General features: G+C 37.1%; 2 protein-coding genes across 4 annotated transcripts in view; one reads left to right on the top strand and one right to left on the bottom strand.

The window, feature by feature from the left end:
- The window catches only part of SLC30A8 (solute carrier family 30 member 8), a 37,646-nt gene extending 19,047 nt beyond the window's left edge, over positions 1-18,599 (bottom strand). Inside the window, exons 1-2 of the mRNA NM_001367266.1 lie at positions 18,529-18,599; positions 6,347-6,546 (exon numbers count right to left, since the gene is read on the bottom strand). Of these exons, the coding sequence (NP_001354195.1) occupies positions 6,347-6,546; positions 18,529-18,599 (271 nt within the window). The remainder of the gene's footprint in view (positions 1-6,346; positions 6,547-18,528) is intronic.
- LOC110260233 (uncharacterized) overlaps positions 1-18,790 on the top strand; it is a 748,649-nt gene that overhangs the window by 540,749 nt on the left and 189,110 nt on the right. The window lies entirely within an intron of this gene.

Genomic DNA, 18,790 nt, shown 5'->3' on the forward strand with positions numbered 1-18,790 from the left:
CTCTACACAGAGTTCTATGACCAGGTTCTCCCCTGTTCAAAATGTCAGTTGCTCCCCAAGACCTGCAGAATAAGTCCAGATTCCCCAGCTAGGCCTCGCAGCCTTCTAGAACCCTCATCCACCATTCTAGTTTTATCCTCCACGAACTGTGTTTTTCCCTATACCACTGCCTTAAGTTCTTTCAGGGCTAAGTCATAAATGCCCAACTCAAACTTGCTTAGCAACAAAATGATAATTCAGGAGTTCCCACTGTGGTGCAGCAGTAATGAACACAACTAGTTTCCATGAGAATGAGGGTTCAATTCCTGGCCTTGCTCAGTGCATTAAGGTTCTGGTGTTGCTGTTGAGCTGTGGTATATGTTGTAGACATGGCTTGGATCCCAAGTTGCTGTGGCTGTGATGTAGGTTGGCAGCTGCAGCTCTGATCTGACCCCTAGCCTGGAAACTTCCATTTGCTGCACCTGTGGCCCTAAAAAAAGCAAAGAAAAACAAACAAAAAAGAATTCACTGCTCAAATAACTGAGAGCAAATCTGGGTGGGATTGGGTCAGATACAGCACAATCATAAGGTTCAAAAAATGTTGGGGAATCTCTCTCCAACTATTGCTGTTTACTGTCCTGCTGAAAGTAGACTTCCTCGCTCTCAGCAAAAAAGATGGGCCTCTGGAAGCTCCAGGTTTATAGGGTTTCTGCGTGGTATTTTAGAGGAGAGAGAGAGCTTTTTCTCCAGCTTCCCTTTATAAAGACCTGGAGACTTTGATTAACCCAGCTGTGTCTATGAACTTAGGTCCTTGGGCCAGAAGGACCAGAGCTTCAAGGGCACAGTGAATATGAGAAAACTTGGAGCTCCTGTCCTGGTGCAGCGGAAATGAATCTGACTAGGAACCAAGAGGTTGCAGGTTCAATCCCTGGCCTCTCTCAGTGAGTTAAGGATCCAGCATTGCCTTGAGCTGTGGTGTCATTCACAGACGTGGCTCGGATCTGGCATTGCTGTGACTGTGGCATAGGCCGGCAGCTACAGCTCCAGTTAGACACCCCCTTAGCCTGGGAACCTCCATATGCTGTGGGTTCGGCCCTAAAAAGACAAAAGACAAAAAAGGAAGGAAGGAAGGAAGGAAGGAAGGAAGGAAGGAAGAAAGAAAGAAAGAAAGAAAGAAAGAAAGAAAGAAAGAAAGAAAGAAAGAAAGAAAGAAAGAAAGAAAGAAAGAAAAACTTGCTAAACAGGCAGTGCCAGTCCCTACTGCAAACAATAGCACCCAAATATGGCTGTATATCTCCTGAATTGCTTTCCAAGAATCCAGACTTCCTGTCTTGTTACAGACCTACCCACTCAACATCGTTTCAGGAAAGACTGACATTTATGACCTCCTGGACCACATTCAAGCCCTTCCATCTAAAAGGCCCTTCTCACCTCCTTCTTAGTGACCTCTCCATTCCTACTCTTCCTTCAAGGCTTTGCTCAAATCCCATATCCTGCAGGACGGCCTCCCAGATTCCCCAAAGTGATCTGAGAATAATAAGTGATCTGACTATGTCTGCTTTCTCTGACATGGTCAGAAACACCTTTAAGAAGGAGATGAGCTGAGGGGTTGGGGTCTTGAATGATGTTCAGAGTTTTGAGGAGCATGGGAGTGAGAGGGCTTTTCGTTATAAATCTAAAGCATGAGCAAAAGCTACAGAGACTTTAAGGTGCAATGGTTATTTTGCATAGAATGAATAAATAGCTGAAACAGAAGAAGAATCAAGTAGGGAAGTAGTAAAAGAAGAAGCCTGATAGTTTGGCAGCCAGATGATGGAATAACTTATGGCAGCTGAGCAGGGCCTAGCCCAGAGAGAGCCCCTGAACCAGCCTCTTTCTGCTACCAGTATAGTTTACCCCTGTGCTCAGTGAAATTTCCTGTTTGCCATGATGAGAAAAAGGTTGAAAAGCACTGAACTAGGCAAAGGTGAACTAGTGAAGAATTTTGAAAACAGAACTAACAAGATGAGAGCATTGTTTTAGGAAAATTAGCTCAATATCAATACAACTCAAATTCCCAGTGATTTTCTGTCAGATTCCATTTAATTCCTTTACTGACAACATCACTGTCTTCTGACTCTACAGTCAGAGTCAAACTCCTAGACTAATTATTAGGAATGAGATGGAATGGAGGAGATTTGGTTTGCTCACTCTGAATGAACAGCTTCCCATTTCCCCTGTAAAAATATGAAACAAAATGAAAGGGCAGAAGGAAAGGTACAAGGAGAAAACTGAGTTTTGTGAATGGGAGACCATCTCCTTTGAGAATATTAATTAGACATCACCTGGGGAGAAGATGCATCTATTCTCAGCATCCACTTGGATTCAGGGAAAAGTAAAAAAAAAGAAAGTTTGGAGGAAACAAGTTTATACATCCTCCTGATCTGTGTTTGCATGGAAGTGGTGCCAGAAAATTTACTCATGAGGCTATGAATTTCCAGAACATCACCTTTTCAAATCATGTGTCAAATGCATTCTGTTTTTTAGATTTTCCACTTTGTTGATCTCTTACATGAGCAAGTGACTATTGTCCCTAATCTTGTGGATTTCAATAATAAAAAGAAAATGCCCCTCTGACATAGATGTCAATGGATTTTCAGAGGCAGTGTTTCCAGATTGGAGCTATGAAAAGTAAATTCTTTGCAACTCTATCAAGCTGTAAGTCATTCATTCAAAAGACTTAACCTGGCTCTATAAATTGTATAGTATCAATTTTTTTTTTAATTTTGACTGGAAAGTTATTTACCAACTCTGGATCCATCTTGGATGAGATTGGGTCTAGCTGTTTTCTAGTTTTCAAAAGCTGTAAAAATCTAAGTATACAGATCAGAAGACCCCATAGCTTGAAGAAACCAATTAATTCTAATTGCTTGCTATTATAGTGCAAAAAAATGGCTTAGCAAATTTGCCTCCAGTCTCAGACTATTAATGTGTCACTCTTTTAGGGAAATAAAAAGAAAATGAAGCAAATATTGTTAAAGGAGTATAACAAGTGACAGTAGTAAGAGTGACTACCTTATGGTACTAAATGCCAAGTAGCTTATACTGCTCTTTTTTATTTTTTGGTAAAAAATTATAAATAAGATAACACTACATACCAAAATCTTAAGAGACTGTTCAGAGCTGTATATAGCTTTATTATTCATACAAAGAGAGGATAGAAATATATTAAATAAGGCTATAACAAGGTATTTCAATATGTGATAAGACAATAACTCTGACAAAAGAAAGATGAAGTAAAAATATTTTAAAGCCAAAATGATGATTAGAAAAACAGAAGGAAAAGTTAAATAATGATATATTCAAGAAAATATATACATATATCAATAAAATAAATAGATATCTATAAGTTAAATCAACAAAAAGATTCAAAAACATAAGCAATACTAAAATGAGAAAGAAGTTGAATAAAAGAATATCAATATTAGACTATCTTGTTCCATTATACGATAATAAATTTGACAATTTCTGTGAGATAAATGACTTTGGAAATGTATAAATAACCAAAATTTTCTCAAGAAGTCAAAATTTTGCATATGTTCATGAATGAGGAAGTTAAAATATATCAAAAAATTATCTCCAAGAATGTCTCTGAAGCCAGACAATTTATCAGGGAGTTCTTTAAAAGAAAGAGTAATTACAATGATGTATAAAACCGCTTGAGTTTTTTTTTAACAAAAAGGAAATTAATAAAACTAAAGTTTTCATTTTAATATGCAACACTCATATTCAAAAGCCTACAAAAATAGCTCTAAAGCAGAAAACTATAGTTAAATTTCAATGATCAAAAAAGGTGTAAAAGTACTAACAGAAATGTTAATGACTCAGATTGAGCAATGCATTGAAAGAATGGTCCACCCTGTCAAGTTGAGAGGCACCATAGTGAGAGCCTAAGAACATGAGCTCTGGAATGCAGACTGTCCACTTACAGGTATGTTACTAAGGTAGGATATTTCACTCTTTGTGATGTGGTTTCTCGTCTATAAAGTGTGATTTGTAATAGGACCTACTTCTCAGGAATTTCATCAGCATTAAGTTAGGTAATGTATGGAAAGCACTCATCCCAGTTCCTGTCTCATAGTAGGCATTAAATAAATATTAGCTGTTGTCATCATTAGGTCAGAGAGGTGCCATAATCTCTTAATATAATATACATCAACAATGGGTCAAAAAGTTTTAAATTAATGAATTTAAAAGGAAAAGTTTTGGATAAAAGTCAACACTCATCCTTGGTTATTTGCTAACTATTAAAAAACTAGGACAAGGAGAACACTTCATTAACATGGTTAAAAACATCTAACTCCCTCAGGAAACATTTCACTTAACAGCTAAATAGCTGAACATATGATTTGATTTGGCATATCATTTAACATGGTAAAAATATGAAACATACAAACACCACATAATTATTGAAAGCAAGGAGAAATATATTTTTTTTGCACAAGGCAGGGTTATCTCCTGGGATGGGGGAAGGGATGAGAGAAGAACTAGGAAAATTAACTGAGATACATTTAGAATGACAGTAGTTCAAACACACTATTAAATACAAAATGAATATACAAAATGAAGACTTTTCAAAATACAAAGAGCAACCATCTAGAAAATAGAGCATAAGAAAAGGAAGACCACACTCACCTCTGGAAAGAACAAACTAAACTCGTAAAATACCTATAAATAACTCTACCAAGAAATAGGTTGTTCCTGTGTTAAAACACACTAAAAACACAAAACCTTGATGAGAGATGTAGAGTATTTGGATAAATGGAGAAACATACCTTATTCCTGGAGGGGAAGACTGAGTATTTTAATATTTGTGTTCCCAAATGAATGTATATACCAATAAAATCATAATTAGATTTTAGAGGAAACTGAACAAGATGATTTTCATGTTTAATTAGAATAGTAAACAGGAATGAACAGCCATTACCTTTTCTGTTAAACAAAGGGTAATGAGAAAAGAACCACAGATACTATAACACGTAAATCTACATGAATTAAATGTTACTATTGACAGAAATTGGCAACACAGATCAATAAAACACCTTAGAACCTAATCCTATTACTTACAAAAATTTGATAAATGCTGAAAGTAATATGGAGAAAAATCAAGGGAGGATCTGATTAATTATTCCATAAATGATGCTGAAATCTTTGTTACCTATTTAGAAAGAGAATTTTCAATTCTTAGAGCATATATAATTTCACATTGATTTAAAATCAAATGCAAAAAATTAAGCAATAGCAAAGTGATATTTATCTTCTTAGTAGATAGGAAAAGCTTACTAATCACTAAAACAGTGAAGGAGTAGCAAAAGAAATCAGCTCAAAATGAAACATTTGCTATAATTACCTGTATAAAAGTTAAAACTTCTTTAAGTCAAATAAAAAATTAAATAAAAACTAAAAAGTAAACAACAACCTAGAATAGTACTTGTAACAAATATAACAAAAGTTTAATATCCTAACTATATAAAGAGCTCCCAGAGATCAACATAGAGAATTACAAATGATCTTTAAAAAAAAAAGTGAGGAACAGATATTGAGACAAGCAGGAAATGCATTAATAGGGGGAAATACAGATCACTAATAAACATGGAAATAATATTAGCAGCAACAATTAAAGGGATGCATAATAAAGCATATTCATCTATACATTAACAAAGACCTCTAAAAGATTAATATAAGCTCTGGTAAATATTTGGAGAGAATCATTCTCATGTAAAGCTGGCTGATATAGGAATTGTTTCAAGCTCCCTGAACAGCAGTTTGGCAATGTGCATAAAAAAGTAACAAAAAATATTCATGTCTTTTCAACCAAATATTTCCTCTTTTAGGAATCTCTTTGAAGGGATTAACCAGAAAACAGGCAGAGTTTTATTCAAGATCTTTCATTGCAGATATCATCCATAAGTAGGAAAAACTCTTTACATTTCTAACAATAAATGGTTATGTAAATCAAAGTGGAGCATATTATAAAATATTTTTGAGGCATAAAAATGCTTTTGAAGAGTATTTGAAGGCATGGCCAAAAGCATTCAGTGTGCTGTTAGTTATAATTGTGCTCACAAAAATTTGTGAGCTATGAATAGAAAATAAATTGTACAAAAATACTCCATAATGTTATTGGAGATTATCAAGCAACAGAGGGATTGTAAAGAATTTTATTTGCTTTCCTTTCTATTTTCCACCTTATCTACAATGAGCATATTGTTACTTTACGCAGTAAAGTCTTCAGTCTTTTTTAACAAGAACTTAGGCAACCCTCCCCATAATGATATGGTTTTGTTTGTTTGCTTGTTGAACCTGAGAATTCTTGAGAAGTACTTACCCACGACCTCTGCAATCATGAAAACGAAGCATATTCCTGAAGCAGCACAGAGTTTCCACTTGGCATAGACTTGCTCCTTTGCCCTGTTCTCTGTGGCCTTGGAGTGGCTGTGGCAGTGATTGATGGCTCCCGACTCGAGTTCCTCTGGCTTCTCTCCAGGACATAGATCTTTATTCAAGGGTTTCTGCTGGAGTTCCACGCTATGGATGAGTTTGACAGAAGTAAGAAGTGAGCGTGGTTGCAAACAAACTTCTCACTGACAGCCCTACCCATTCTCAGCACTGCTGCGAGGACATTTGCTGACTAGCTAGCAACTTATAATTCACCACTCTTTCTACAAGACATTTCCAGTATTAGGTACAAGCAGACATTTCCTTCTGAATTCTCAACTACCAACAAGTTTTGCTTTTATTTAGTCAAGCTCTTATTGAGTCTGTACTACCAGTGATGAAGAGATGACAAAGGAAAGGGAGAAAGGAAGCAGATGTACTGTGGTGCATTTTCTTCCCAGTTCCTTCATTTTGAAGAGACTTTGGACACTGTGCTATCAATTTAAAAAGAGGCAATAACGAAGTTATTATTATTAATGAGCAATGTGTGTATGAGCCAGCCTGGTGGTTCAGATATCCCCTATTGCATGCTGTCACTCTTCTTTTCTTCTCCACAGCAGCATTGTTAATAGATCATAGCACTTTTTCTGGCTGAGCCCGTATGGACCCTTAGAATCCTTCTTAACCCAGCTTTGCAGCAATCTCTACCAACCTAGCAAAGTTGTAATGAGAGTGAAACCTACTTATACTTCTAAAAGCAGGCCAGGCCGTGCACATCAGTTCTGTTCAAATATAAAGCCTTATTAGAGCCATTTATAGAAATACAGAATTTCACAGATGCAAAGATTGTAGATAATATTTAATCTCATCCAACACTTTCTTACCTGAAGTAATTAAGGTTCAGAAAGGTTAAGTAATTGCCTGAGGCCAAATAGCCAGGAAATGGCAGAGCTGGGATTCCAAGGCTAGTATTTTTTTTCCACCATGTCCACACTGCCTCTCTCCCTGAACATCAGTGCACCTAAATCCAGTTTTTGCTGATGAAATGATCGTGAACTAAATAAATTCGATTTTTAATAAACCTCTTATAAAACATTACTAAGATTCTTAGAATTAAGAACTTTACATTGGGAGTTCCCATTGTGGCTCAGCGGGTTAAGAATCCAACTAATATCCATGAGGATGTGGGTTTAACCCCTGGTCTCGGCATAGGTAACAGATGTGGCTTGGATCCTGTGTTGCTGTGGCTGTGGTGTAGGCCAGCAGTTGCAGCTCTGATTGGACCCGCTAGCCTAGAAACTTCCATATGCCACAGGTACAGCCCTAAAAAGAGAAAGAAAAAAAAAAAAACTTTGCATTCATGGTTTTCAATGGTATAAGAGCAGAAATAAATTCTTTTCCTCCACTTGAGAAATTATTTCATGTTATCACCATCCAGAAAAAGATCTGATAGTTTTGGCTTAAATTATCACCATATTGGCTTAAATTGGGTTAAATTATCAATATATTGGGGTTTTCTGAAAAAATAATATACATATTCATTATAGAAAGACTAGAATTACAGAAAAACACAGAGGAAAGACTCTCTAATAAACTTAGCTCCAAAAGATAATTGTTATTGATTATTGATTGTTTTGTTTAGCTTTGCAATCTATAAATACATTTTTTACTTGGAGTCCATAATAACTGAGATGATTTTGATTTTTTTTGTGTGTGTGTGTGTATTTTTAGGACCACACCTGCGGCACATGGAAATTCCCAGGCTAGGGATTGAATCAGAGCTGCAGCTGCCAGCCTATGCCACAGCCACAGCAATGCCAGATCGGAGCCTCATTTGTGACCTACGCCACAGCTCATGGCAACATTGGATCCTTAACCCACGGAGTGACGCCCGGCATCAAACCCACATCGTCATGGATACTAGTCGGGTTAATTACTGCCGAGCCATGATGAGAACTCCCAAGGTGTTTTTGATTTCAAGTACAAAAAAAAAAAAAAAAAAAAGCCCATGCTAGATTATTAATAAATGGAAATTATTGGTGCTGCAATTGAAAACATCTGGAGATATCAGGCTTCAGCCTGACTTAATAAAAAAAAAAGCCTGACTTTTTTTTTTTTTTTTTTTTTTAATAATAAAAAAACCTGACTCTAGATCCACTGCTCTCCAGTTCTCAACTACTCTTCAGCCTCAGGCTGGTTTTGTTCATGCAGTGGAATGGTTATCCAAGATAATCAGCACTATGTACTTGCTTTTACTTTTTTTAATTTATTTTTATTTTATTGCAGTATAGTTGACTTACAATGCAAGAGTTTCAGGTATACAACAAAGTAAATTAGTTGTATATAAACTGTATATACACACATATACATATATGTACTTTTTTCCCATACAGGTTATTAAACCTATTGTGCTATACAATAGGTTCTTGTTAATTATCTATTTTATACAGTAGTGATTCCCATCCTCTTAATCCCTCCCTCCCTCCGTGGTAACCATAAGATTGGTTTGGAAATCAGTGATTTTGTTTCTATTCTATAATTCAGCTCTTTTGTATCATTCTTATTAGATTCCACATATAAGTGATATCATATGGTATTTGTCTTTCTCTGTTTGACTTACTTCACTCAGTGTGATAATCTCAAGGTCCATCCATGTTGACGCAATTTTTTCTTACCCAGGGAGAGTGTTCATTCTCCCGACTGCTGAACAAGAGAGTCCTGAGTTGCATGCTGATTTGGTCAACCTCTAGAGCCAGTGGAACATGGATGGGCTAATTGGCTTAGACTTTGTTACAGCCAGAAGATTGGTTAAACCCAATGATGGTGACTCCTGGAGCTGAGAATGGGGTAAATGCTACCCAAGTCACATGACTATAACTCAGTGGGGATAGGCTGGAATAGACAGTGCATAAAATGACAGTGTCATAATAGGATTCCACCAAAGATACAGCTTTGGAACCTAATTTTTAGCTGTTTATATTGTTAATGTTTTATCATTTTATTAAATATTCTACATCATTATTTCAGCATATAAGAGAGCATTATATTTAATATATCTCTGTTACAATATAATTATTTTCCGTTATTGAACAATTGACTATTTTCCAATTATTTGTTCCTAAAGCACCACTATAATTCATATCATTATAGTTCATCTTTGCTCAATATATTATCACCTTAAAATGTAATCCTGGCATGATGAAGGATAATGTGAGGAAAAGAATGTATATGTGTATACTGGGTCACTTTGCAGTACAGTAGAAAATTGACAGAACACTGTAAACCAGTTATAATGGAAAAAATAAAAATCTTAAAAAAAAAATGTAATCCTGGAGTTCCCATCATGGCTCAGCAGAAACGAATATGGCTAGTATCCATGAGGACTCAGGTTCAATCCTTGACCTCGCTCAGTGGGTTAAGGATCTGGCATTGCTGCAAGCTGTGGCGTAGGTTACAGACACAGCTCGGATCCTTCATTGCTGTGGCTGTGGTGTAGACTGGCGGCAACAGCTCCAGTTCAGCCCCTAGCCTGGGAACCTCCATGTGCTATGGGTACAGCCCTAAAAAAGATAGGGAAAAAAGATGTAATCCTGAAAAGGGAATTACTTGGTTAAAAGGTATCTACCTCTTTAGGGATCTTGAATACATTGACAAATTGGCTTCAGAATGTTTTTACCGATGATGTTAATAGCACTCAGGATTTTGAGCAGTTGCAAATAATATTCATATTGGAATAAAAACAATTTGGCGAGAAGCACCTATAATACTTATATGTATCAATTTTCACCTTTGTAACGGAATTATCACACACTCATAATAAACAACCACATAAGGAATTAGTGTTGGTCATCAATGGTCGTTGGCTCAGAGGAGCCAGAGAATTCATAGGAAAACACGGTGGAGAGTTCCCTTTTCCTTGTGCTGAGAAGGCAGCATGAGCAGTTCAGGGCCCCCAAACATTCTGGCATTTTTTCATATGACCACTGGTTTACTGTGGTCAGATGAAGCTTTACTTTATTTTCTATTTTTCGTGAATCATGTGGGCAGAGAAAAGCAGGTTTTAAGTGAGCAGGAGAAAGAACTTATCCTGGAGCAGTTCAGAAGGCAGATCAAGGCAGGAATCCTACCAGGGGCACAGCCTGTGGGCAATGCCACCAGAGGAAAGTGCGAGAAACCTGGACAGTTTTTCCTTTTAAATACTGCTACCTTATCCTAGACCTAAGAGCAACCAATACAGATACACTTTGAGCTGAGATTTTTTTCTTGAAGAACTAAGCCACAAATCCAAAAGCCCGCTGAAGTTGGATGCAGTGTGTTCATATGTGTGTATGTGTGTGTTTTATGGGGCAGAGTCAGGAGCCTACCATTGTTACTGGGCCCCCAAAAGGGTCTATGATTCCAAAAGAAATTAAAAACTGAAATTCAAACATATTCCTCATCATCTCATGAGAGCGAAGTGGTCTAAGTATCTCTAGGGGCAGTACAGGCTCTTAATCTGAAAAGTGATGCAAATTCGAAGAAGAATTTTAAAACAGAGTTTCCAAAAAGCAAATCTAGAATGCATCAAAAAATGAAATGCGAAGTTACTGTCAAAACATAAATCCCCAGTAATTCCCACGTGTTCAAATATGGACGAGGTTTTGTGACCAGGAACAATAGGCCATCGCAAAGAAACTTACTGAAGCATCAAAAAGGAGAAAAAAAGAGAGAGAGAAACAGAGAAGAAAAACAGGGAAATACTAGGAAATTTGATGCCAATAGCTGGAACTTTGAGTTCATCTCTTAAAATAGGAATTAGAAAATGGAGCTTAATTTGTGATCTTGGGGAGGATTTGTTTTATCTTTATATTGTATCTGATTTTTGTTTGGTGGTAGAAGTCAAGCCCCTTTATTTCTCTAGCTCTAAAGCGGAGCATTTCACCCTCGCATGTTGACTACGTAAAATCATTTTGTTTTTGAACTTTCACATTGCTTCTCCCAAGAACCTTAAGTCACTATTCCTGTTGGGAGAGGAGATAAAGGCTTATAGAATTTCAAGACTCCATGTATTCATTTGCTCAACAAATGTAACACACGCCTATCTAGTGCTTGCACATCAAAGGTGCTCGTGATCCCATGCCTTTGAGACTACCAGATTTCCACCTAAGAAGCTTACATCCTAACACAGCAAACCAGCAGGCAGTAACAGAGGCTGTGTAGTATCATGGGCAGTGCCTGGGAGAGGAAAGGTGAGGCTACCTTTAATAGAGGGTAAGGAAGGTACCTCTGTAGAGATGCTATCTTAGCAGTGATGTAAAGGATAACCAGGAGCAGACCTACATGATGGCAAAACATTCCAACAACTGGAACTGATAGTGAAAAGTCCAAAGGCAAGAAAGACCTTGCCTTGTTTAAGAGCCTCTCTTAAAGAGAAAGGGAGCTTCATGGTGGTGGCTGTGGCAGGAAGCCCAAGTGAAATTGGATGAAGTCAAAGAAGTAGGCAGAAGTCAGACCACACAGAATTCTGCAGGCCAGTGTAAAGTGTTTCATTTTTTTTCAAGTGTAGGAGGAGCAAGTTGGAAAGTTTTGAACAGGGAAGTAACATTAAGTGGTTCACTTTTCTGAAATGATCATTTTGGGTGCTGCTTGGAAGCCTAGAATATGGTGGGGTGAAACATAGAGGCCGTTTATTTGATTAAATGCTTATGAAATAAATGAGTGATATGGAAGACGTGTTTTGAGGGGAGGAAGCTGGAGGGAGTGGAAAATAGAAATGTTCACCTAACCAGATGTAATTTCTTGTCCCAGACTAGGTATCCAATGTCCCCATCCTTTTTTAAACAGCTTTATTAAGATATAATTTATATTCCACAAAAATGACCCATTTAATGTAAACAGTTGAGTTTTAGCATATTTACAAAGTTATAAACCCATCACCACAGCCTAATTTAGTACATTGTCATCAGCCCAAAAAGAAATTCCATACCCTGTAAATCCCCAGCCTCCCTACACACAATCCTACCTCAGGAAACCACTAATCCATTTTCTGTCTTTATAAATTTGCCTCTTCTGGATATTCTCTATAAATGGAATCATACATTATGCAGTTTTTGTCACCAGCTTCTTTCACTTAGCATAATGTTTTCAAGTTCATCTGTGTTATAGCAAATATCAATATATCAGTACTTTACTGCTTTTTAATTCCAAATAATGCTCCATTGTGTGGGTATACAATATCCAATGGCCATTTAGGTTGTTTACATTTTTTCAGCTGTTATGAATTCTCCTGCTTTGAAAATTTGTATATAAGGTTTTATTGAAGTATAGTTTCACTTCTGCTGCATGTTTTCATTGCTATTGTTTTTCTGTCTGTGGAATAGTGAGCTCATAAAATAAGTTGGAAGAATTTTTTTTTGGAAAAATTGATATTACTTCTATTTTTATGTTTAATAGAAATCATCTTCTGGACTTGAGACATCTGGGCTTGAGATTTTCTTTGTGTGAAGTTTTTTGGTTGCTAATTCTATCTCCTGTTATACGTCTACTCAGAGTTTCTGTTTCCTCTTGAATTTGGTAGTTGATATCTTCCTATGAATTTTTTTCCATTTCGTCTAAGCTCACATGCATTTGAATTTATGCAATCTTTCAGTCAGTTAACAGGAGAAAGGAGAGTAAATATTATTTTATAATTATCTATATAATTACCTTTACTAATGCTATTTTTGTATCCTTGTGTTGATTCCAGTTAATGTCTGGTGTCGTTTTTTTTTAAGACTGAAGAATTTCCTTTGCTATTATTCGTAAGGTGAGTCAGCTAGCAAAAAGTTCTCTCAGTTTTTGTTCATTAAAGAAATTTTTATTTTTTTCTTTTTTGGCCACACCCGCAGCATATGGAAGTTCCCGGGCCAGGGGTCAAACCTGAGCTGGAGCATCAACTTTTGCCACAGCTGCAGCAATGCTTATCCTTAACCCACTGTGCCAGGCCAGGGATCAAACCCAAGACTCCACAGAGAGAATCTGGATCATTAACCACAGCAGTAATTCCAAGAATTTCTTCATTTAACTTTCATTCTAGAAAGATATTTTTTACTGGAGAAAAGTTGATTGGTTGGCCAGGCTGGTTTGTTTTTTCTTTTAGCACTGAATATGTCATCCTTCTGCCTTCCAGCCTCCTTTGTTGCTGATAGAAGTCAGCTGTCTATCTTACTGAAAACCTCTTGCTCTTGATGAATCTTTTTTTCTCTCTTACTGCTTTCAAGATTTTCTCTGTGTGTTGGGTTTGCTTTCAGTATTTTGGATATGTGTTAGGATATAGATCCTTTGCCTTGATTCTTCTTAGAGTTTGTTGACTATTGCAAATGTGTAAATTAATATTTTCACCAAATTTTGGAAATTTTCAGCCATTATTCCTTTGAATATTTTTCTGCTCCTTTTCTCCTTCCTCTATTTCTGGTACTCCCATTATGTATGTGTTAGTACATTTAACTATATACCATGTTTCTCTGAGGCTCTGTTCATTTTTATTCATTTCTTTTTATCTCTGTTCTTTAAGCTATATGATAACTATTGATTTGTCTTCGCATCCACTGATTCTTTCTCCTACCAGCTCATATCTACTGCTGAGTCCCTTTGTTCCACTTATTGTACTTTTCAACTTCAGAATTTGGTTTTGTTTTTATAATTTCTGTCTATTTTTACTGATATGCTCTACTCGATGAGGTATGGTTATGATGCCCATCTTTAATTCTTTACCATGATTTTTTAAAAATTCTTTAAACACATTTATAATAGCTGCTTTAAAAATCTTTGAATGCTAAATTCACATCAGGGCCCACTCAAAGGCTGTTCTTATTACCTGCTCTTTTTACTGTTTTTAGATTATTCTTTCCTATTTCTTTGCAGGTCTGGTCATATTTTACTGGAAAGAGGATGTTTTAGATAATGTGACAGTTCTGAACACTGATACCCAATGGGCTTGTTATTGTTGCTGCTTGCTTGTTTGCTTTTTTGATTAGTGCATTGGCCTGTCCAGTTCAGTGGAATATTTTCCTTGACTTTCCATGTTTGTGCAGCCTCTATTGCTAATCCTCAGAGAATGCAGCCTTGGGCAGTTGCACAGTCATCCTTACCCCACCCCAACTCCCTTGCCCAAGGACGGTGGCCATTTTTATCATGTTTGCTTTGACTGTCTCTTTCCTTGGTATCACTGTTAAGCTTTTGGCTGCTCTGCCTGTATTGATATCACACCCAACTCTTCTCTTCCTAAATCACTTGCTGATCCCTCTAATGTTTTCAACAGTACCCTGAGGCATAAATGACTCTAAAATCTTACACAATTTAAGTTGGTCCCTGTGTTGGTCTGCTCAAGCTTCTATAATAAAATACTACAGACTGGGTAGCTCAAACAACAGAAATTTATTTTTTCATAGTTCTGTAGGCTAGAAATCCATGATTAAGCTGCTGGAAATTTTGGTCTCTGGTAAGCTTTCTCTTCCTGCTTGTAGATGACTGTCTTCTTGCTATGTCCTCACACAGTAGAGAGAGAGAGCTCCAGGATCTCTTCCTCTTTTATGCAAATATCAGTTCTATCATACCAGGGCTTCACCCTAATGACAGCTTTTAACCTTAATCACCTCCTTTAAGGCCTATCTCCAATATAATAACATGGAAGTTACGGCTTTACAAATGAATTATGGCCCTCCTTACAGGGGTAGTATTTGAGGCCAGTCTTTGTGGCTTGTGCCAACTCCAGGAGGGCTCTTTTTACCTCTGTCTTCCCCTAGCTGTTTCTATTAAAATTGTAACTGATCTGTACCATTCAACTTGTTTCTCTGATGAAGCAACCAGCCTAATCTTAATTGATCAGCAGCAAAATCTTCATTGTCTTTAACAGTGACCTTATGCTTCAAATATCCCATGCTCTATTCCAAATTCTTAGCTGGTGTATCTTCAAGCCTGTAAGGGAAAGACGTAGAGCTCTCTGTTCTTTTAGATGGCTTCTCCCATGAGTAGAACATCGGTATCACTGCACCAAAACTGAGAGCAGGCATAGTGACCCACTTATCCTGCAGTGACACCTCTGCTTCCTCAATGGTGCTAAAGAACCTCACCCTATGTGAGCCAGAGCAGGGATGTTCAGGACCTTGCTGCTCCTGGACTATGAGTAGGGATTGAGTGAAAGAAGGGGGCCGCAGTCCTCTTGGTCATGTCTGCCTTGAATAAAGGTTCTACAATATGGAGCTGGGGCAATGAGACAATCTAGCAGTCTTTTGCTCTGCAGGTGAATTGTAACCCCCAGTTGGAGGCTGGGAGGAAAGGGAGCCCTGTCTTTTGGCCACACCCAACCAGAATAGAACTTCCATCACAAGAAGAGTGGAGGGGAAGGAGGCTAGTGGAGCAGACCATGCCTCAAATGCCACAGACTCTTGTTTCTTACTGAGATTTAGTGGATTTACTTGAATAAATAGTTCTCAATTTGCTGCATGCCCTTTAGATGCTCTCCAAGGACTTTTTTTTTTTCTCTCAATGATTTTTAAAATTTTTTATTTTTTATTTTATTGTATTTTTTAAATGATTTTTATTTGTTCCATTACAATTGGTTTACCATGTTCTGTCAATTTCTACTCCAGGGATTTTAAATCGTTGAGGTTCTTTTAAAAAATATCTTGGTAGAAAGCTGATGAAAAGCAGGGAAAAAGAGAAGGAAGGAAAAAAAAGGAGCTTCAGGGGACAAAGTTATCTATAAAACAGAGATAGAACAAAATGAGATAGAGATAGAACACAATGAGAAAGAAAGAAAGATAAGATAGAACAAAATGAGAAAGAAAATTGGGGGAGGTGAGGAAAAGAAGTAAATTAGTGAAAGAATCAAGGTTCCTATGAGCTCTGGAGGAAATAGATTAAGGACCTAGGAGGTCACGTGGTAAAAGTGTGTCTGTTGGGGGCAGGGGCGGGGGACAAAATTCACAAACTGGAGGCATCCCAGCTCCGCCATAATTAGACATCCAACCTCAAGAACGACATTTACTCTCTGGAATTCAGTTTCCTAATGGGTAAAAGGAGGGATCAAGATACATAATCTCACCTAGTTTCAATTATTTTTATTCAAAAAGAAAATTAAAATGAGTTTGACAGTTTTTATCATCCCTACATCCTAAAAACCATACCCATTTATGAGGTGAATGAGATCCTATAACCATAAATCATTGGCTTTATTTGCATAACAGAGTGCTAACAGTCTGTTTTAATGAGAAGGGAAATACTGTTATTTCAGTGTCCATCGGGTTTACAGTTTGTTGTCCAAAATTTCCACCTGACCTACCATGGGGCTTTGTTGTTCATGATGTCAATAAATCCCATCTCATATTATTTTCTAGGAAAAATAATTTTGTTTTTGTTTTGTCTTTTTTTTAGGGCTGCACCTGCAGCATATGGAGGTTCCTAGGCTAGGGGTCCATTCAGAGCCTCCGGCCCAGCCACAGCCACAGCAAGGTGGGATCTGAGCCTCAACTGCGACCTACACCACAGCTCACGGCAACGTCAAATCCTTAACCCACTGAGCAAGGCCAGTGATCAAACCTGCATCCTCATGGATGCTAGTCAGGTTCGTTAACAGCTGAGCCACTATGGAACTCCAAGAAAAACAATTCTTAGCATGTGAGATAATAGATGTGCTAGAGTCTTTGTCATGTATTTTTTAAGCAAAGTTATAAATATCCTAATAAAAATCCTCTTTGCAGTTGCTCAAACATTTGATGCTATCAAATGCAATGCCACTAGTTTTGGAATTAATTTGGTTTCATGAAACAAAATCATTACACATGTTATTAATGGATCTGTATTTTCTTACATTCTGTCCCCAACATGAATTTACTTCAGATTCTCATTCATTTATCTATGTATTCTGAGTGTGTTTCTCTTTGCTCCCTATTTGGACTGAATTCTCCTAATGCACCAAAATCTCATTCTCATTTGTCTGTGTCTTTACCAGGAAATTATCTTGATCAAGAAAACTTTCCCTCACTCTATTTCCCATGTAGGATTTTCCTAACCTTACCCTAACTCCTTCCCATTTTTCATTTCTCAGCCTATCATTTCTGGAAAGTTTTCTCTGACTCCCAAAGTCTAACTAAAACCTAGGTTCCCTTGAGTTATAGGATTTTTATGGACTCCTCCAGAATAATATACAAGCTATTTTATAATTGCCTATTTCCTTTTTTTTTTCTTTTTTCTTTTTTTTTTTTTTAGGGCCATACCCACAGCATATGGAAGTTCCCAGGCTAGGGGTCAAATCTGAACTGCAGCTGCCAGCCTACACCACAGCCACAGCAACACCAGATCCAAGCTGTAACTGCAACCTATACCACAGCTCATGGCAACACCTGATCCCCAACCCACTGAGCGAGGCCAGGGATCGAACCCATATCCTCATGGATACTAATCGGATTTCCACTGCACCACAATGCAAACTCCTATAATTGCCTATTTCTTATTTGCATTTCACATTAGAATCAGGATTTCAAGAGGACAGAGATTTGGGACTAGGAATGTTTTTATCTCCATTATATATCCAAGTGTGTCCAATCAATAATTGCTAAAGAAGGAAGAAATAAATTAATATATTGCACATAGCACTATGAGAAATAGTTAAAAAAAACAGAGCTATGTGGAGCATTAAACTTGACTATATTATTATAGGTGTGTGTATTTGATAATATATGATTAATAAGATAGCAATTAACTTAAGATCAACATAACCACAATTTGCCACATAGTTGAAAAGCCTTATTTCTCTTAAAATATAATTTAATTTAGTAAAATTTACTATCCATCTTAGAAGTGAGAATAATTGAGGAAAAGAAAAGGAAACACATTAGATGAATGTCTATTTTTTAGAAGAAAATCTACAGATGAAAAATATATTAATAAAAGAGGCCCATCACATACTCGGGATATTTAAGGAATCAAATCAACTCTACAGAGTATTGCATTTTTCAGGATTTGAATTATATAAATTGGTCAAGAGTTTATAAAAATTTACAAAATTCCCCCAGGTTACAACAATGAAAATTTCCAATTCTGAAGCAGCAGGATCGAGGGACTTACTGAATATTCAAGACAGAAAATCATGAGGCACAATCAGATGTCTGTTACCTGTCTAGTGTGAAGGCATACATCTTGGTGGCTTTGTCATTCACAAGATAAGTTCTTTCCAGAAATTCCATGGTAGCCAGGATCAAAGCTTGTGCGGTCGCTGTTGCTGTCCTGGTGGTGGTGGTGGTGGCAACGGCAGCTGCTGCTCTTTAGCTCACTGTCCAGTTCTGGAAACAACACAGCATTGCAATGATTCACACACTCTCCAAAGAAAAAAAATGAAAAGTCTTCTGGAATTACAATAACAAGCCTCCTACATCAA

Source organism: Sus scrofa, chromosome 4 (genome assembly GCF_054392235.1).
Source record: "Sus scrofa isolate SSC_HxYL_T2T_F1_AM1 chromosome 4, Sscrofa_HxYL_maternal_Yorkshire_Landrace_v2.0, whole genome shotgun sequence".
In the NCBI taxonomy this organism is placed as follows: Eukaryota; Metazoa; Chordata; class Mammalia; order Artiodactyla; family Suidae; genus Sus; species Sus scrofa.